This window comes from Mastigoproctus giganteus, chromosome 4 (assembly GCF_048544385.1).
Source record: "Mastigoproctus giganteus isolate SK-2022 chromosome 4, ASM4854438v1, whole genome shotgun sequence".
Classification (NCBI taxonomy): Eukaryota; Metazoa; Arthropoda; class Arachnida; order Uropygi; family Thelyphonidae; genus Mastigoproctus; species Mastigoproctus giganteus.
In genome coordinates, this window is record NC_143578.1 from 69969604 (window position 1) to 69991350 (window position 21747).

At 38.0% G+C, this 21747-nt stretch overlaps 1 protein-coding gene across 1 annotated transcript in view; it reads right to left on the reverse strand.

Moving 5' to 3' along the window:
* LOC150086821 (protein O-linked-mannose beta-1,2-N-acetylglucosaminyltransferase 1-like) overlaps nucleotides 1–21747 on the reverse strand; it is a 392325-nt gene that overhangs the window by 194775 nt on the left and 175803 nt on the right. Inside the window, exon 18 of the mRNA XM_090371595.1 lies at nucleotides 9688–9843. Within this exon, the coding sequence (XP_090227721.1) occupies nucleotides 9688–9843 (156 nt within the window). The remainder of the gene's footprint in view (nucleotides 1–9687; nucleotides 9844–21747) is intronic.

Consider the following 21747-nt stretch of genomic DNA (forward strand, 5'->3'; position numbering starts at 1 on the left):
ATGGATTAATATCGTAAAGCTGAGTACACTGTATTGTATAGCTACGCACGTGGTTTGAAATGCGGTATTTATGAATGTTTAACATTCATTTTTTGCAATTAATGTTCATATTTTCGATTTTGTTGATACTTGGGAAAAAAAAATTTTCAAGTATGTTTCAAATAATGTGCCCATTTATGTAAGAACAGCCTTGAAATCTAAGTGGTGCTGCACCTCTTACTTGTGCTTTCAAGTAATTCTACATCAACTGATAATAGGTACAAAAATAGAAACTGAGTTCCAATTTGGACTTACAAAATCTGAAACTAGTCTAGAAGGTGGTGGAACTGAATAGGTGTAACAGTTTCTGAATTCTGAAAAGTGTTTTTTTTTTTTTAATGTGGAAATATACAGGGTGTTCAAAAAGTCTGGAACTAACGGGATTTACACTACATATGCTTACTCTCACTTACAATGTCCATCAGAGGGGTTATCAGGGTCCATCCCTGACGACCACTAAGAAGGACTATCTCCACCCTTTCATCCAGTGTTAATGTCATTTTTCACCTGTAAATAAAAACATTTTTACCATTGGTTCCAGACTTTTCGGACACCCTGTATTTTTCACATGATTATGATTTTATACCCCCATTTGGGTATCATCTTCACTGTTGGTGAGCAAAATTTAAAAGAAACAAAATTTGAAAAACCCACATACTTGAATGACTGGATGGCAACTAGATATGTAAATGTCTAATGTAAACAGTAAGAAAATATTGGCAGTTAGAGATGCTGTTGCTGTGATCAAGCATGAAGCCACTGTGCTTAATGGGTGTGTGGCAAAAGTTCTCCGCGACTGCAGACTGGTCGGGTTGCTAGCTCGATTGCTACTGTTTTCTTGTGTTGTAACATTAATTCTTGATATATTTATTTATTGACGCTATAGTTTTTGGCGTAGTTAACTAATCTTCAGTTAATAATATTGTTGCGTCTCAGTTAATAATAGTCGGTTGCTTTGAACCGACTATTATAGTTAATGGAAGGCAGAATTCATAGTAAGAAGCTTGGTAAAGGAGGGGAGAGGGAAGAGAAGATTGGAGCTTTCCACCCACTTCCTTCCAGAGTTCCCACGTTGTACAATACTGATTCTGTGAAGAAAGCTTCTGAGAAATCGTCTAAAGTTAAAAATATTAAAGCAAGTAGTGTTTTAAGTAGTGGAGGTAGTGGTGCAATGAGTACTGTTAGTGTGAATACTAAAGCTGGGACGTCTGGTAATGCTGATTCTCATATCCAGGTAGGTGGTGTGGAAAACGTAGTTAAAGTTGGCTGCATGGTTGAACAGGGGGGTGCAGTTAGAAGAAGATGTTAAGATTTCACAAATGATTTGTCAAATGGTAAGATAACTGATTTTCCAGATATTCAGCCTGATAATATGGTTTCTGATGTAGATAGTTTTTATTCGGAATCGGGGAGAAGACGTACAGGCACAAATGTTCGTGAGAGTGAAATAATTGTTGCTAACATACAGGATCAAAGGCAGAGGTACCCTGATGTGTCTACTATTTTTGAGCTTATAACAAAGTTGAAGAAAAAAGTTATTGACTACATGACTAGTGAAAATAATCGTGACTAAAGCTGCAACTAATTTCTTACTTGACGTATGGATAGACATGGAGACTATATCAACAGCATTAGTCATTGACAATGAACGTCTTAAAACAAGGGTAGAGGAGATGGAGGTGCATGCCAGTTTATTAGATAACATTGTAAGAGGGCAGCCTTTTCTATCTAATGTTGCAGAACAAAAGGGGACTTATGCGGACAAGGTTAGGGCTGGATTCAGCCAGCCTCAATTAGGTGAACAGGTAATATTAAATGATATTTGTATGGTGGATAATAACAGGAAGCTGAACAAAGTGGCAAGATTAAATAATAAGGTTATTTTCAGGGCTGAGGAGTCCTCAGAATAGTATAAGTCAAGTCAGGAAGTTAAAGAGGTTATTGTTAACACATTAAAGGAAAAGTTTCAAGAAATAAAAATTAGAAATCTAAGAGCTATACGAAATAAAGGAGTCTTAGTTGAAACAGATAATGATAAGGATTTGGATAAACTCAGTAAGGCAGAGGTATTTTTTCAAAAGGGTATTAATCTGGATAAAGTAAAGTTACAGGACCCTACCATCTTAGTGTATGATGTACTTAAGGAATTAACTCAGGAGGATATTATTAGGGATTTATATAAGAAAAACCTTCAAGATTATGGATATGAGGAGCAAGAGGTCAGAGAGGGCATTGTTTTTAGATTTAGTAACAGTTCCAAGGCAAGGTTTAATAATTGAGTGATTGGGGTAGCTCCTCATATGTTGCAAAATTTGATGTGTAATGACAGGTTGTATTTTGGATATATGTCACACAAATTCAGGCGTTTTACAGTTGTGACTAAATGTTTTAAGTGTTTGGGGTATGGCCATTCTATACAACACTGCACACACACACACAAGACTGTGTCGTGTGGTCATTGTGCTCAGGGTGGCCATCTTTTTGTTGATTGCCCAAATAAAAATAAAGATCCATGTTGTGTGAACTGCAAGCGCAGAGGTAGAGCTTATGATCACTCATTCAGGAGTAGTAGTTGTCCTGAGTATAAAAAGGCTCTGGAGTTCGCCAGTACGCGTACCTATGATGGATAACTGTAGTACTTTTAATGTGAATGGTAGTTTTCAACATAAAGATGAAGGTAGTGTGCTTAAGTTGGTTCAACTCAACGCCCAAAGATGTCGTGCGGTTACTGATGAAATTAGAATGGTGGCCGTGCAAGAAAGTGTTGACATTTTGTGTATGCAGGAGCAGTATGTTGGTTCCTTTGCACATGGACATAAAATTGTTGGTTTTCCTGCTGATGCCAGAGTTATAAGTGTAGTTGATGTGAAACCTAAAACAGCAATTGTGGTCTTGAATAAGTTATTGCAGGTAACTGTCCTCTCTGGGCTGTGTAGTCAGAACTCAACATGTGTGAACATTAGTACTCCTAGGTTGTCTTTTAATTTAATATCTCTTTATTGTCCTCCAAGTTACGAAATTGTTAATTCTATCCATTATATGGAAACTGTTTTCAGTGAAATTGGTTGTAGTCATTTAATTATTGCATTGGATTCCAATCCAAAGTCTAATGGTTTAGTGGCATGACTGATAAGAGAGGTCGCTTAATGGAGGACTTTATTTTAATGAATAATGTGTGTGTGTGTGTCAATATATCAGGTCAGCCTTATACTTTTAATAATGTTCATGGTAGGTCGAACATTGATTTGACTTTAGTTACTCAGGGGGTATCCAGACGAATCTGTCATTGGCTTGTGAAAACGGACTATATGAATAGTGATCATAGATCTTTGGTTTTTCATATTAATTTGGCTGATTTAAATACTACTTTAGATTTTGATAATTTTGAATTAACTAGATTTACTTATAAGAAGATTAACTGGTCTAGTTTTGCACGGTCAGTGGCTTTAGATTTTTCAGGAGACAATATGGTTAATTTGAATTTTTTAAATGCTTGTGAGTATGCTGCTTTCATTCAGTCTTCATTGCTTAGAGCCCTCAGTTGTGCCTCAAGAAGACGAGTTAAGAGGTGAGTTGTTAATTGGTGGAATACAGAATTATCCAGGTTAAGGAAAGGAGTATTTTTATGTAGGAAGGCATATCAGAGGTATAGGTGGTGGGGGCTGAATGAGGCTCAATTTTATCACGCATGTTATAGGAATAAAAAGAAAATTTATTATAGGGCTATTTATGAGAGTAAATTAAAGGCTTGGAGAAATCTAGTTACTAGTGTGGGCAATACAGATCATTGGGGATTAATTTATAAACTAAGTATGAATAAAGTAAGACCTGGAGGGATAATGAATACCGTAATCGTCAATGGTGTGGAAACAACTGATTGGATTACAACAGTGCAGGCAATAACATTGGAGTTGTTTCCTCATGAGGAAGAAGGGGGGAGACAACAGAGCAAGAAGGTATCAAGGACTCAAATGTAACATACCTTGGGTCTGTTGATATCAGCTTATTTACTTTAGAGGAATTGAGAGCCGTTTCTAAGAAAATTAACATTTCCAAAGCTCGGGGGATCGATTTAGTAGAGAATATCGCTGTTCTTAAAGTGATTGAGCTTTATCCTAACATCTTGTTAAACTTATATAATAAATGCTTACTTCAAGGTACCTTTCCTGGGATCTGGAAAGTTGGTTTGATCAAGCTGTTAGTTAAGCTGGGTAAAAAACCAAATGACCCAAGAGGGTATAGACCAATTTCTTTATTGGCCAATCTTGGCAGAGTTTTTGAAAGATTGTTATTTTTAAGATTGAACCAAGTCATGGATAAAAATGGTTTGACCCTGCCTTATCAGTATGGTTTCAAGAGAGGGCATTCTACGGAGGATGCCATTAATGATCTCATGAATTTCACCAACCAGGCAGAGGATAAGTATGTGTTAGCCATCTTTATAGGTTTTACTGGAGCTTTTGACATGGTGTGGCATGAGAGTATTCTGTCTGCATTAAGGGGTATGCAATGTCCAGACTTATTGTATAGGACGATACAGAGTTATTTGTATTGTAGGAAAATTATACTGAAAGCTAAGCATCTACAGTTTAATAGGAATCTTTCGAGAGGGTGTCCTCAGGGGTCTGTATCGGGCCCACTTTTTTGGAACTTAGTACGTAATTTATGGCTAGAACAATCAGTTGAAAATCTGCATAAGATTGCTTATGCAGATGATTTGGTTTTATGTGTTACTGGTAAATCCAGGGCTGTGTTTGAAATAAGAGTGGCCCAGGTATTAGAAAGTCTAGTGTCATGGGCTGATCTGCATAAACTATTGATATCTACAACTAAAACTGTTATGATGCTTCTTAAGGGGAAACTAAATTATGCGCAACCACCAAAAGCTTTAATTAAGGGGAGGCAGATTCCCCTAGTATCTGAGGTGAAATATCTAGGTATAAGAATTAATGATAGATTATCGTTTTTCCCACATTTAAATTACTTACACAAAAAAGTTAAAAAAATTTAGTGCAGCAATAATTCGTTTAACTAGGTCAGATTGGGGGTTGAAAAGTAAAGTTTTAAATTTATACTACAAGGCAGTCTTCTTACCCATAGTTGCGTACAGAGCATCAGCGTGGTACTTCAGAGTTACTAACGTTAAATTTAAACAGAAATTGTTATTGATTCAGCGCTCAATGCTTTATGTTACTTCTAATTTGTGCAGAACAGTCTCAACGAATGCTATACAGGTTTTGGCCAGGCATTTGCCTCTAGACTTGTACATTGTGTATCGGGCCCTTTGTTATTACTTAAAAAAAGGCATAGTGGTTTCTTTCATGAATATTACATCTGATGTCACTATAGAGATTGCTAAAGCTAAGAAAAATGTTCTAACACAGTTGATTGGTATGTGGCAACAGAGATGGGATCTTAGTGTAACTGGGGAGGTGACTAGATTGTTTATTCCAACAGTTAAATTTACTTATGATAGTAACAACAAATGGTTTTTTCCTTCTATGGTAACATCGTTTATTTTAACTGGCCATGGGTCATTGAATTTTAAACTACATTACTTTGGTCTAATCAGCTCTCCTTTATGCACTTGTGGTCAACCTGAGACTTGGAGTCATTTATTATATGATTGTAGTTTGTATGTTCAACTTAGAGAAAGGCTAAAAGTGAAGATTGGTAATTTAGTTAGAGGCTGTGAAAGTGATCTTATTGCTAATCAGGATAAATTTTAAGTACTGCAAGAGTTCTGTGTAACTGTTTTTCAATGGAGAAGACACTGGAATAATCTAATGATTACTAATTAAGATTTGGTTATATACATTTTGATTATTTGTGGTTTTTTTTTTAGTTTGTTTATATTATGTGTGTGTGTGTATATATATATATATATATATATGTATTTTATTTTATTTTTTATTTTTTTTGCTGGCTCTCAGGTGTGGGCAGCCTGGGAGCGTGACTGCTGGCACCCACTGGTATAGCACTACTTCCGGTGGGTGCGGGATTTTTGTGCATGAGGCACTTAAAATAGAAGACCTGGCCCCGCACCAAGTGAATATGGGCAGCCATTAGGGTCTCTTTGCCACCGGGGAGCAGCTATGCAGGTGACAGCTGTTCCCTGGTGGCGAAGAGACCTTCCATACAGGTCTATTTTGAAGAGGTTCTGCACAAAGTCAACTTTATCAGGTGGAGATAGATGGAAGTCTAGGTGCCAGCTTAGACATAATAATAATAATAATGTGCTTAATGGCTGCAAGTGGCAAATGGAAAGTTATACAAAATGAGAATTTTAAATTCTCATTTTGTATAACTTGACAATTGTGTATGCAAGAGAAAGGCTTAAAAATGCATAAAAACATTTTTTTTTTTTCTGGTCAAGCTTCTTCAATAACAAAGCAATTAATGATACAGATTGAAAGTCAAACCAATAACGAAGGAAAACTAAAATTCATATTAACATCACTTTAACAGTATATTCCAATTTTAAGTCATTCTGTGGAGGGCATTTACTACTAATGTGCCCAGCATACAGTTAAAAATTCTGATTTTTGACAACAATTTAACTCTAATTTTGAGCAGTGTGTGGAAATGGTCAAACCCACTCCAGAAAGGGTTAAACTTGAAATATGTACAGCATTATCAAAAACAGCAAGGAGCCCAACACTGAACTCTATGGTATCCTACTCCCAACATCTGTGTAGAAAGAGCAAGGCTGTCTCCTACCATTTAACAATTCTTCTATCCATAGTGGTCCCTTGCCATAAATGTTCCAGCTAATTCCATTAGTTAGACATGATCCGATTGTCTGATAGTTTCATTCCTATCCAAATGGCCTTGCATAACTTTTTAGCTAATAACACCATAATTTTCCTTAGCATAGAACTTGAACTTAAGGTTTGTATAGCTGATTTTAGAATTTGAGCCACCTTTTAAATTCATTTTTCTATATGAACTTCACTCAAATCCAAGATGCTCTCAGCATAATGACTAAAGCATTGCTTACCTCTTTTCTTTACATCTTCAATATCATTGAAGGAAATAGCAAAATTATTTAGTGGTTTAATGCTTCCTTCTGTATCGCTAGTGATAGTGAACATGGTGCCATGTTCTATATCACCAGTGATACTATAAGTTGACTTAAAACCTTTCTCAAATGTGGATGCAAAATATTATTCAACTTCTCACCACTACTTCGGGATCACTTATACTGTTAACTTATATCAAATGGGCCAGGTTGATTCTGTTCCTTCTATAGTTCAATTCCTTGCTCCTGTTTTGACATTCCTAGCTGAGGACTTCTCCTTATCTGCTTTGGCATGCCTAACCTCCTCAGTAACTCCATTAAAGACTAATTTATATTTATTATAAGATTTGGATCTCCTAATAATTTATCATCATTTCATGAATATTTCTTCTCTGCCACTAAGGTCATCAGTTCTTTTGACATCCATTTCATTGCAATACCTTGAGTAATATGTTTTTGTTGTAATATCTCGAAGTTTTGTTAAGAAGTTTAGTAGCATGTAGAATAACTTCCTTAAACATTTCCCATTTAGATTTGTATTTGCTAAAATTACCATTTGGTCCCATTGAATACAACTTAAATGTTTAAGACAAAGGTATACCCCTTGTGAAAAAAATCCTTACCTTTTACTTTGACAGTTTTTTTTTTTTTAAATAAATTTTACATCAATACATTGATTATGTATCATAATTATCACATTAATGTCAATATTAATTAATTTTGATTAATTAATATTGATTGTTAATTAATCGTTTTTAAAATTATTAATTAAGCATTAATATTATATTAATCACATTAACATAACATAATGACCATTAATACTACAAACATTTCTTGCCAGTGATACCCTCATTTGAAAATTCTTGATATCTGATGAATTCTTACTGATAATTAGGCTGAGATTATTTCTTTCCTTGTGGCAGCTCTAACATGCTGATATAGAAAGGAGGGATATATCTGATATATCCTTGCCAAGGTGCAGCCAGTGCCTTGAAAATTAAAGTTTCCCAAAATAAGAATCTAATTTGCTGGCCACTCCATTTACTGTCAAGTTTGTTATACTCGTTATATAGTTAACTTCACATGGATCTATCAATTCTCATTTCTGTTTTCCCCTACAAGAGTCAATATAGTTATCTATTGGATATGCTCATCTTTAATCTATATGCTTGGTGATTAAAATAACTTCACCTCCTCCTTGGTCATGTCTGCCTTTTCCATACGTACTGTATTTATCATATTCAAATTCTGAATCAAGTATAATTGAATGACATCATGTTCTTATTTTCTATTATGCCCATATTCATTGACTTTATACCAACTTTCTGTTCTGCAGCTAGAACTAACTAATATCCAACTTTCTGGAGAATACAAAGTTGGATACTAGTTAGTTCTATTATAAGTAGTGGCAAATTATGCAAGTAAGCAAGTTTACACAGCATCAACAACAACAAAAAAACAACCAACCTCATCTGTACATTCAATTTCTCCAATGCTTCCTTAAATTTATTTGAACTATCCACCTCCAACAACACCAGATGGAAGTTTGTACTCTTTGACTAACATTTGCACAATTCCAATCTTAATTTCTGTGCATCTATCCTACAGTCATTATTTTTCAATTTAACTTCCCTCATGTGTGTTGTCTTAAAAGTTCCTAAGACAACATGCATAAGTCCAACATGAGCAAGTAAGGCACTTTGCATAGTTTCCCTTATGCATCTTGTAGTAGCCTTAGCTTACTCAATCCATTTAAAGCCTTAAATATCTCAATAAGGTTTCCTCACAGTTGCCTAGTTTCCAAGCACTGCAATTTGTAAAACTAAAAGAAGAAAAGGGTATACTCTTACCATAAGACTATTAACATACGAGTACCTTATGTGTGTGTGAGTAATCTGCTTGCTCCTCTCTGCACCTGTTTCAAGAGATCCACATCCTTCTTAAAATGAAGCTTCCAGACCTGTATTGCAATTCTCAAGATGTGGCCTAACTACTGCCTTATACAAAGGGATAATACCTCCCTGTCACTACTTGCAAAATTGTTATATATAATTGACAGCCCCATATGAGCTAATCTAGCAGATTGTTAACACTGATTAAGACTTCATGTCAGACTGTGCAATTATCTAAGTCTTTTTTGTGTTGTTCACCACTACCTTGAGTGTGGCACCACCTAATTGGTATGTTATTGCTGGATTACAGTTACCCATTTGCAGAACTTACATTTATCAAAGTTAAACCTTAATTTTCACTTCTCAGCTCATTTGCCTAATTTTTCTAGATCTTTTTGTATGCCTTGATTCCTGTCACTAACCATCCTTCCAACTTTCATATACTTCATAAATACACTGGAGTAATACTTAATGGTTTTGTTAAACAGATTACTCAAGTAGTAAGGTGATACCAATCAAAGGAAGCAGGGTTTCTTCCTATGAATTATTCAGAATTTTTCAGCCTAAACATGAAAATTAGCCCACAAGCAGATGAACCATGCAGACAAAATATACACAGCCTATTAAAATAAGCAAAACATACATTGATTAACTAGTAGATGTAAAAATAAGCCTTTAACCAACTAATTAATTCTCCCATTAGTTAAAATGCAGTCCTGAAAAGCATATACTCACTAGCTAGTTACTCTTTCATGGGCAAACATTGCCTCTTGATAACTAAGTTCCAAATCGGTAGCCCCATCTAGGTTGACATGCAAAATACGTGATACATCAGGTATGATATTTTCTCCTTCAACCTGCAGGCTGCTCATAAGAGGATCATCTAATGATCTAAAATTGATAAAATATGCACAATATTTACTAACAGTTCAAGCAAAGCATGTAATACAGGAAGCAACTTACATAAATTCTAATTCTAAGTATGTATGCACACACCTGTTTACATGCACATTCAATGGCCACATTATTAGGTATACCAACCTAATAGTGAGTAGGCCCCTTCCCCCCCAGCCTTCAGAACAGCCCAGATTCAGTGAGACACACTCAAGTTGTTGAAAGCATGCCGTAGGGATGCTGGTGCATGCTGATTCATATGCTTCCCACAGCTGTTGCAAATTGGGGTTGTGAATCTCTAATCCAGAGAGCTTGTTCACCTCATCCCACAGGTGCTCAACTGGATTGAGACCTGGTGATTGGGAAGACTTTCAACAGCAGGCCAAATTCTCTCATGTTCCTGTTACCAGTTCTGTACAATTTTGGCCTTGTGATGTGGCACATTACTCTACTGAAAGTACCCATTTTCAGATGAGTACAAAGTATCTGGTCAGAAACAACTTTAAAATAACTTGTGGCTGCACTGTATCAAGGGTGCCTAGTATACACCACAAAAACTTTCCACAGCATTATACCCACCTGGCAGGATGGTCCACAGATTGATTGACATGTAAAATATGCTGTTTTCATATTCTGGCCAGAATGAAATACAGCAACTGGGATTTGTGAGTAAGCAACATTTTAGCAGTCCTCCAGTGTTGGTGTTCATAAGCCCACTCTAATCATACCTTCTTGCTGTTTTGCTGACAGGATGGAACCCAGTTTGATCATTGGCTGTAATAATCCCATTCATGAGTACAAGTCATATTTTCTATTTGGAAATATCACTGTTGGTTATCTATGCTGTTTTGGGTTGTTATTTGACTGGTTGTAGGTTTTCTGTTACCCTGCACAAGTCTCATCAGTTTGTGTTTACCTCTTGAATCAATGATCTCTTTCTGACCACAGAATTGCCACTGGCTGAATGCTACTAGCTACTGGACTAATCTCAATACATCTGAGACAAGGTTGTACATGAAAATCTCAGCAGGATTGCAGTTTCTGGGTTAATCTACTGGTGCATCTGGCACCAATCACTATGCCACATTCAAAGTCATTTAAATCTTTTTTTTTTTCTTTTTTATAAGAACCCCAAGCACAAGAGGTATTAGAACCTATAGTACTTAGTACCATGCATGGGTTGAAGGTTGAGAAGGTAAAAGAAAATACTTGTTGACATGTTGTTGACTTGTTGAAAATACTTGAAATTCAGTAGATTGTAATTTTCAGGAAATATGTATAGAGGGAGGCTGTTCCAGAAAACAAAAGTTGAATGAATAAATCAGGAAGAAGAAAAGTTGGTTCTGTGAGTTTTAAGTTGGATAGTAAAACGACGTTGACTGGTTGCAGCATGTGTTTGGACTGGTTTGGGAGGAAGAGCGAGAGAGAGATGGGGGGGGAAGAATTATAGATCTATAGAAAAGGCAAGCAGCAGAAACAGAACATCTATGAGACAGAGTGGAGAGACTTTAGTGAGTCATTAATTAACCTAACTACCCTCTTGAATGGAATCTAGAAGCCTGAGAGATATTTTGGGGGAAATATCCCAAGGTATGGCAGATTTGTATAGAGTTGTTGTTATTTGGTTTTTAGGAGCATTAGCAACTAAGGCTATATTGCTCCGGGAATATGCGGTGGTCATTCCCTGACCTTTCCGCATCCTCCGTATTTGGTGGTGACGGGCTCGAACCCCGGTCTAATCAAGCAGCGTGTGCTACGCACTGCTGCTCCTTCCCACCTGGCTATGGAGGCGCCTTGTATAGAGTGAACAGCTATTTGGAAGAAAAGTAATGCAGAGACTGAAAGAGAAAACTAAGTTTTTTAGATGCAGAGGAAGCAATATTTGTAATGTGCTTATGCTAAGGGAAGTCAGGGTAATCCCCAATGGAGATAAATAAATGATCTTGCCGAGAAATCAGAGTGTCATCAAAGATAATAAGCATAGGAGCAGAAGAATCTTTTTTTTTTTTTTTTTTTTGAGATATAAGACAGGACTGAGTTTAAGAAGGATTGAGGTCAACTAATTAATCTTTACCCCACTGGAGAATTACCGACATCAGCATTTAAGGAACTGGTAGTGGATATTTGAGAAGTTGAAGCTGTTTGTGCAGGGCAAGGTTTCTCAAACTGGAAGGTGGAATGCAATGTGCTATCATCAGCAAAACTATGGTTAGAATTTCTGGTCAATGGAAGAAGGTCATTAATATACAAGAGGAAAAGAGTGAGAAAAAGAACTGCAACTTGGGGAACACCAACATTAGTGGAGAAGTTAGAAGAAAGAGTGCCATCAATCATTACTTGCAGTGAGCGGTCAGAGAGAAAACTGGAAACCCAATTACAAAAAACAGTTGGCAAACTATAAGATGGAAGCTTATTTAGAAGAGTTTATTTTGTCCAAAGATTGGTAACATAAGACAGAATATCACCAGTGGATTTACATTGATGGAATTAACATTAAACAATTTAGAAACCTTAATATTAAACCTTAACTTAAAATTAACATTAAACTATTTAGAAACCTTAACATTAAACCTTAACAATTTAGAAACCTTAACTTAAAATTAACATTAAACTATATAGAAACCTTCCATCTGATCAATGATTGCCAGTACATCTGTACTGGCAATCACAGATCAGATGGAAGGTTTCTATATAGTTTAAGAGTTGGCAGTTAATTGATTTCTCCATTACTTTAGAAAGAGTAGAAGTAAGTGCAATGGGACGATAGCTGGATGGGAGGGATTTGACACCCTTTATAGAAACTGGCTGGATATGAACAAATTTCTAAGAAAGGGAAAAACACCTTTGGAATAGGAAAGTGAAAAAAGGTGACACAGAACAAGAGTAAGCTCAGGGGCACAAGTTTTGAGAACAAGTGGAGAAATACCATCAAGACCTGGTTAGCATCAAGATTGTTCAAAATCTTTCTGAGATCCTTTCGACAGAAGACCACAGGAGGCATTAAATATTGTGTACTGAGAATGGTAGGAGGTGGTTTACCAAGATCAATACATGAGTTAGAAGGAAAATAGGATGCTAGCAGGTCAGCTTTCAACAGAACCATCTGGTTTTGACAGAGGTGGGAACAGATGGGCAAAAGTCTCAGCCAACAGCTTTGGCAAGAGACCAAAATGCTCAACAACCATTTGAACAAGAAGCAAGTTTTCTACTCTTAGCCTGTTTAAAATCTAGTTTGGACTGATTAATAACTGCTTTACAATTATTGTGAGCTTTGGTGTATGCAGAATGTGAAGGCTGGCAATTTGGATACAAGCCAACTGCAATAAGCAACATTCTTGAATAAGCCTTAGCATATTTGTTGGAAAACCAAGGTTTTCCAACAAATATGCTCAACTTAGATAAAGTACGAGATTTTTAAGGTGGAGTGTGGATTAAAGGATTTCATCCCTATGCAGAAGTACCTGCTTTGAAGCGAAAGGAATTATACAGTGAATAATTAGGACAACTGAGATGAGCAGTGGTTGAATCAACCAATAATTGGGATTCTCGCAGAAGTACATGTGGCTTGGCAGGCTATGTCGAAATGGGCATCATTGCGCTTGGAATTGATATTCCAATCTCAATAATGTCCATTACAGATCATGTTTATTTGTGAAATGAACGAGGACGTGTTTGAGAGGTAAGTTTGTTCCATTAGTTTGACGATTCACGATGTATTCAGTAATAAGAAAATGTGGTGGGGGGACATGCTGTATGAAGTAATGGAATTCTTGGATATAGCCTACATATGGAAAAAATGTACCCAGCTCCTTGACATAACATGTCAAATTTTTAAAACTATTTATACATAAGCAGAAATATATGCTTGTGACTACATTTTAAATTTAATGTTTAAAGTTTTTAAACTGGAAAATGGAAGAGGAATGAGAAAATGGAAAATTGTAGGCATAAAATAAAACTTTATTTTATTTTATGCCTACAATGTTTTATTTTTTAATTTTCGACAGAATTACTTTTTGAAAATAAAATGTGAAAAACATGGCATTTTTAAATATTTTAATTTTTTATTAAAAAAAAATGCATACAATAAGTATAGCATTAGTGAAAGGGCTTGAGCATCAGCGTTAAACATACTAAAATACTGCTGTAACTGTAAAGGTTAAAACCATAAAATCAAGTAGCTTTCAAGGCAAAGAGCCTCTTTGTCAACTTACTGATGTCTACAACAGCAGGTTAACTATAATACAGAGAGGTAGCCTTGTGCATGCCTTATGCAGGGTTGGGCTAATGGTGGTTGTGTAGTGAGCAGATCACAAACAATTGGAAAATGGTCACTGCCCACAAGATTATCCACAACAGACCATTTTATGATTGGAAACAGAATCGGGAAGCATACTGAGAGATCAATTGCAGAAGTTTGTCCAGGTGCTAACTGTACGAGAGTGGGTACATGTACATACAATTAAGAATGGTAAGGTTTTGCTTATCCAGAAAGGTTTCAATCAGTTGGCCACGTCTATCTAATTTAGTTGATCTCCATAAGCAGTAGTGGCCATTAAAATCACCGAACAGTGAGACAGGGGAAGGTAACTGTAGTAGAAGATAGATTGAAACTAGTGTTAAAGCAATCTGGATTGTAAAACGTATGGCAACAGCTTCAATTTCAGTTTGAAGAACAATTTGCTTGGTCAGGATCTTTGAGGTGACTAAGATGGCCACACTCACCACAGGCAGCATTCGCCATATTGTGATTTTGTTGATAGATAGAACAGTTCTTTATGGTGGTAGAAATTTGATAAGTTAAATAGGTTTCCTGTAGCCAGAAACCAACTGGAGAAAAGCAGTTAATTAAGCCTTGAATATCATTAATGTTGCTATGAAATCTGCAATTACACTTTAAAATATAAGGCATTACTAGAATTTAGTAAAAGAAGCTGTATCTGACTGCTTTTTTAACATGGCTGGTTTATGGCATTCATGCTTTGGTTTGTCTTTTTTTTTTTGGGAAGAAGGGCCAACTGGTGTCCATATCTTGTTCCACATATTTTTCTAGGATCAGGACAACCTGTCTGGATGAGTCAACTGTATCCATAGGTCTTGAATATTCTTTTTTTAAATTTTAGCTTCAATTATTGAATGTAGTAGCAATCATTAGAGAAGGAGATGTTACTGGTACTGTAAGAGCAGTATTAATTGCCTGGTTGAACTGCTTAAGAACAGTCAGTGCCCAGTTGGAGACTGAAATGTTCGAAGGGACTGTAACATCAGAGTGGGTGGCCACCGATTGATATTTTTGTGCAATACTGGTATAGGAACGTTTTGTCACACTGGGAGCAATTAATTTCCTTGCTACTTGAAAGCTTATTTTATTTTCAATCTTATATTTTAAAATTTTTTTCTGTCTCCTATCTGTTGCACATCCTAGAGTAAGTGGGATGGTTGCCTTTACAGTTGGGGTAGGTCATTTCTGTTGTCAAACAATCACTTTGAGTGCGATTGTAGGACCCACAGTTGGAACAAACCCGATTTCTTCTGCATACCATTTGAGAGCGGCCATACTTTTGGTACTTATATCAAGGGATTGGGACTGTAGGGTTGAATGTCGCAAAGTAGATAAGCTGCTTTTATTGATGAGGGTAGGTTTGGAATGTTAAAGGTGAGAATAATATTCCTTGTAGGTACGACTGTACTGTCTTTTTTAATCATGATTCTTTTGCCTGCAATAACATTTTGCTCCTGAAGCTCTTGAGTTGTCTTCTCCACCGGGACATTCAACAGATCCCAGCTAGATATAACACCTTTACACGTATTTAGGGTTGCATGGGGAAAAAACTTTTACTGGAATCCCAGCAAAGTTTGTAAGTTTTAGGAGATTCTCTGAATGTGTGCAGTTAGTTTCTACTAGTAAGTCCCCTGATTGCAGTCTCTTGACTGTCTTATAAGATCCTGCAAGACATTCCAGATGTTTCTGGATAAGGAAGAGAGAGAGGCAGATCTGCAAGTGAGTGCATTATTAGAAACGCAGGAAAATCTGTCACTGAGGAATTGGTTCTTGGGTTGTGATGTGTCATATTCAGTTTCTATCTCTGGAAGAGACTGTGTCGGCTCTAAAGGCGGAAACACATTGTGATCCATATTTGCTCCTTGGTAGATTAACTGTTCTGCCAAGGTTTCTGACCCCGCCATGGGTAGACAGGAGCAGTGCCTGGTGTGACCAAGCGGAGATTAGTAAGGATCAGTAGTTAGGAAAGAAAGGCAGCTTTCCTTTCTCACTCTCTACAAGAACCTTTTGGTAGAAGTGCTTCCTTAAAATAAATAGTTTTGGAAAATGCAGGAATTTAAAAAGAACTACTAGTCTATCTAGAAAGATCACACAGATAAAAATTGCCTGGTCACAATTCGCTTGGCACCGGGGTCAGAAGATGACTTGTACTGCCAGAGCCATACCCATCAGGTATTCATGGTGTTTAGAAAAACAAAGGTGGCTAACTATTAAGGCAGCACAAAACAAAGAACCCAAATGTGAACCGTTTAGAGATGAACACCAGTAACATTCAAGCAATCGCAGGCTTGCTCTGCACATGGCTGTGACTGTCTCAAACAAAGCCAAATAAGAATAATATACAACAGGTGAAGGAAGTGCATTTTGTTCATCTTCAGATAATTGAGATAACTGGAGAAAATTGAAATTTTGAATGGCAGTTGCTGTCTTCACTAAAGTTCTGAAAAAGTATCACAACTACCAACATCTCTTACTACGAAACTTTGTGAGAACAATACAGGAGGATCAGCAGTGAACTTGTCATGATGATGTGTTGGCACATTAATTGCAAGTTTTTGCACCAGCATCTTGCCAAACAAGGTACTGTTGTGCTTCCCCAAACTCGGTCCAATTTTACCTATTTCAATGGATGTAAGACTATAAATAATGCAGCTATACATAAACAAGTATTTTCTGTTTCCATGGAAGGACTAGATGAAAGGCTATCCTATCATATATACAGTCGAACTTGGTTATAATAAGCATCAAGGGACTGACAAAATTTTCTTGTTATAACCGTTACTCACTATATCAGTGATGAGTTAAATCTACCTCCTATTTTTTTTAAATTCTCAACAACTTGATAAAAAGATAGATTAAAAAATATATATATACACTAGAGAGAAAAATAATACAGTATCAGTATATGCCTACATATTATTTGTATTAATATGCTGGTATTTAGTTTTTAAATTGATCCAACAAACCATTGTTACATACAAAAGCTTCGCATCCAAATTGTTTAGCAAATTTTTCTGCTTGGACCTTCAAGATCATACAGTCTATTGAAAATCAAGCACTTCTTTGTCTAGTAAACCACTGAAGCAATGCCTCATCTGCGTTTATAGCCTCGCACTTTCCACATTTTTTTTTTTTTTTTGGTTATGTTCTTTTCCAGTGCCGATATGTAAACATGTTAACAGGAGAGACTGCTTCTACAGGGTTGATTGATTGATTGATTGATTGGTTTGGTTTTTTATGGCGCATTGGCAGCTGTGGCCATAATGCGCCAAGACTAGGTAATATTTAAAAAGTTTAAATTCTCGGTGACCTAATTAGTAAGGCCACCATGTCGAAATATATAATAATGTAACAAAAGCATAAATTAAATACAATTAAAAACTTTTATTAATTTAAAATAGCTAAAAACAGCAGACACATTGTCATTGTCAGATAAAATCTGACTGAGTGTATACGGCTCAGTCAGATGGTTAAAAGCGGTAAAACGGATATTGCTAAAATCTGGACAGTCAATTAAAAGGTGTCTGATAGTTAAAGTTCTACCACAGGACACACACATAGGAGGGTCATCAGCCCTCAGCAAAAACGAATGAGTCAAATGACTATGTCCTATGCGGGTCCGGGCAAGAACAACTTCCTCCTTACGATTCCTGCGCAGACTAGACTGCCACGGTTCAATTACAGGCTTTATACAATATAGTTTATTCCCAGTCTGTCTATTCCACAAATCCTGCCATTGGGAATGTATCTTTTGCTGTATTGTTTGCCTGTAGTCTGTATAGGGGACTGACAGGCAACGGTTATTATTTGGAATTGCTGATTTGGCTGCGGCGTCAGCCAAATCATTTCCCTTAATCCCAATGTGGCTAGGAATCCAGCAGAAGCGGATGTCATATTCACGTTCACGGAGGAAGTGAATCTTCTGCTGAATGCTAGACAGAACTGGATGAGAATTATATTTCACGGTTATTAAAGCCTGTAACACGCTGAGAGAGTCAGAATATAAAATGAACCGTTGGTGTTGGCATTCACTAATGTGATCCAAGGCTAACTCTATTGCGTGCAGCTCTGCAGTAAATATGCTGCATTCAGAGGGAATCTGCTCCGATGTAGTGCTGTCTGTAAAGACAGCAGCAGATCCCACATATGATTCCGACTTCGAGCCGTCTGTGTAAACTGGCGCGAAGTCAGAATATTCAGCTCGGTGTGCTGAATAAAGCTGCAGGTAGACAGACGATGGAGTGTCCGACTTTCCCCAATTTCTAAGGGACAAGTCACATGCCGGAACATGAGCATGCCAGGGTGGAAGGGGTTGCTTCGGTGTTTGAGCAACTTTGTCTACCTTGATATTAAGTTCTTTGAGTAGCTCTTGGAGACGAATACCAAAAGGACGATTGGCAGTCTTTCGAGTGTTGTACAAATTTTCCCATCGTGGCTCAAAAACGGATAGCCACGTAGGATGGTCTGGCAAGGATTTTAGTTTTAGAGCGTAGTTTAGAGACAATTGCTTACGTCGAAGCGATAACGGCGGTTCGTTTGCTTCGACGTATAAGCTCTGGACAGGAGATGTTCGAAATGCTCCAGTAGCTATACGGAGGGCCTGATGATGGACAGGGTCCAGCCAACGAAGTACACTGTCTCTGGCCGAATTGTATACCAGGGACCCGTAATCAAGTCTGGATCGTACAAGTGCACGGTAGATGCGTAGTAGGGTGCATCGATCCGCACCCCAAGATGTAGAGGAAAGAGAGCGCAGAATATTCAGCCCTCTTGTGCACCTTGTGCGGAGTTGACGGATGTGATCCAGAAAGGTTAACTTTTTATCAAATACGAGTCCCAAAACTTTTGTATCCGCCGCTACTGGAATAGCATTATGTCCGAGCCTTAATTCAGGTTCAGGATGAAGATTACGCTTGCGACAAAAGTGCACGCAAACGGTCTTCTCCGGCGAGAACCTGAAGCCATTAGCAAGTGCCCAGGAATTAAGGCGATCAATGGCTTTTTGCAGTTGTCTTTCAATAACCCTCATGTTGCATGACTGACAAAAAATGCTAAAGTCATCAACATAGAGGGCACTGTTTACGGTTGGAGGAAGTTGTTCTGTGATGGAATTTACTTTGATGGCAAAAAGCGTGACACTTAAAACTGATCCCTGTGGTACTCCCTCCTCTTGGCTAAAGGAACGAGAGAGTGAGGATCCCACACGAACTTGGAAAGATTGATTGTCTAAAAAGTTTTTAATAAAAATGGGGAGTCGTCCCCTAAGACCAAGGCTATGCAGATCTTTTAAGATGCCAAATCTCCAAGTTGTGTCATACGCTTTCTCCATGTCAAAGAACACCGACACCAAGTGTTCGCGTTTTAGGAAAGCATCCCGGATGGATGTTTCCAGTCTAATAAGATGGTCCAAAGTGGACCGGTTCCTTCGGAAGCCGCACTGGATATTGGAGAGAAGGTCATTTGATTCTAAGTACCAAATTAACCGAGAATTGACCATTCTCTCCAGGATTTTGCACAGACAGCTAGTCAGAGCAATAGGACGATAATTGGTAGTGACTTTTGGATCCTTTCCTGGCTTAGCAAAGGCAAGAACGATTGCCTTGCGCCAGGAATCCGGAAACTGCCCTTCGATAAAGATTCTGTTATACAGAAGGAGCAGACAATCCATAGATTTTGGTGAAAGATGTTTAATCATGTCATAATGGATGCCATCTGGTCCAACAGCACTTACTTTGGAAAGAGCGAGGGCTCTTTTAAGTTCCTGAATAGTAAAATCCCCGTTGTAGGGATAGAGGCCCTTGGACTTAAAATTAAGTGCTTCTCTTTCCAGTTTATGTTTCAGGACCAGGAACTCTGGGGAATACGAAGATGTTGCAGAGATGTTAGAGAATGTTTCCCCAAGAGCATTGGCTATTGCAGTTGGATCTGCAATAGCGCATCCATTATAATCTAGGATTGAAGAAGGGTGGGATGTATATTTTCCCTTCATTTTCCGGATTTTATCCCAGACTACCTTAGAATTGGTAGTCTGGTTAATAGATGACGTAAAACGGATCCATGATTCCTTTTGACTCTGACGGCGAATGTAGCGTGCTTTGGCTCGTGTGCGCTTGAAGGCTATTAGATTAGCAGTGGTAGGATATCGACGGAATATCCCCCACGCTTTGTTTTGGGCCTTTTTTGCTGCTGTGCATTGTGAATTCCACCAAGGTTTGGGAAATGGTGGAAACCGGTCAGATGTTTTTGGAACAGCTTTCGCAGCTGCTTGGACAATAATTTCTGTGATGTACTTAACTGCATCATTGATAGGCTCCTGACTGACTGTACTGAGGTCAAAATTTGCCTGATGTTGGAAGGCATTCCAGTCAGCCTGATCAAACTTCCACCGTGGTAACCTAAAAAGAAGACATGGTCTCCCACTGTGTAACAAGGTTATCACAGGGAAGTGATCACTTCCGTATAGATTCTCCTCCACTTCCCAAGTGAGTGAAGGGAGTAGAGAAGGGGAGCAGATAGAGAGATCAATGGCAGAAAACGTACGGGTAGGCATGTGGAAGAAGGTGTTTGTTCCAGTATTTACAAGGGAAAGGGCATTGTCATTGAGCATACGCTCTATGACCCGTCCCCTTCCATTGATGATAGCACTACCCCACAGGGTGTTATGTCCATTAAAATCCCCAAGAAATAAGAAAGGGGGCGGCAACTGCGTTACAAGATCATCAAGGGCTTCCTGGGAGATGTCAGTCCCAGGTGGCAAATAAATAGAGCAGACCGTTAATAGAAAACCCACTGTAAGGCGAATTGCAACAGCCTCTATGCTGGTTGTAATTAGCAAGGGCTGAACTGGGGTCTGATTACTCACAAGGATAGCCACTCCTCCATGAGCAGGACCATCCGCAATTCTATCCTTACGAAAGATTGTGATGTTATGCATGGTGGGATCATCGTTTGCTTTTAGATACGTCTCCTGCAAGCAAAAGCAAACTGGCTCGTGCTTTTGCAGGAGGGCCTTGATGTCATCAGTATTTCGCCGGAATCCACGACAATTCCATTGTAGGAATTTAGCCATTATTTTGGCTTGGTGGGTCCATCAGGCGGCTTCCGAACTGCTGAGGGCTTAATTTTATCAGTCTTGGCTTTATCTTTTTTGGGGAAGAATGGACGCTGTCCCGTGTCCATTTCTTCCTCCGCGAAGAGTTCCAAGACTGATTCATCCGGTACCTCCTTGTGCTCGACATCCATTGTTTCTGTTTTATCTGTTTTATCTGTTAGCTCTTTACCACTTGGTTTTGGTAGTGGTGGAGCACTCGGAGGTACGGATATAGGAGTGGCAGCTGACTGTGTTTTTTTGGTGGGCTTTTGTGAACTCAATAAATAGCGTGCAATCGGAGTGAATGACTCTTTTGGTGGTACAGTCATCTCTGTTTGTGTACCGATAGTGCACTTCGCAGAAACCTTCTGGGCATATGAAGGTTTCCCGCTATTTATTGGTTGCATGCGTCTTCTGGCCTCTGGGTAGGAGATATTCAGCTCTGTTTTTAGTTTTTGGATCTCTTTTTCATCCTTCCACCGCTGGCATGCTCTGGAGTAAGCAGGGTGCTCTCCTTAGCAATTTATAC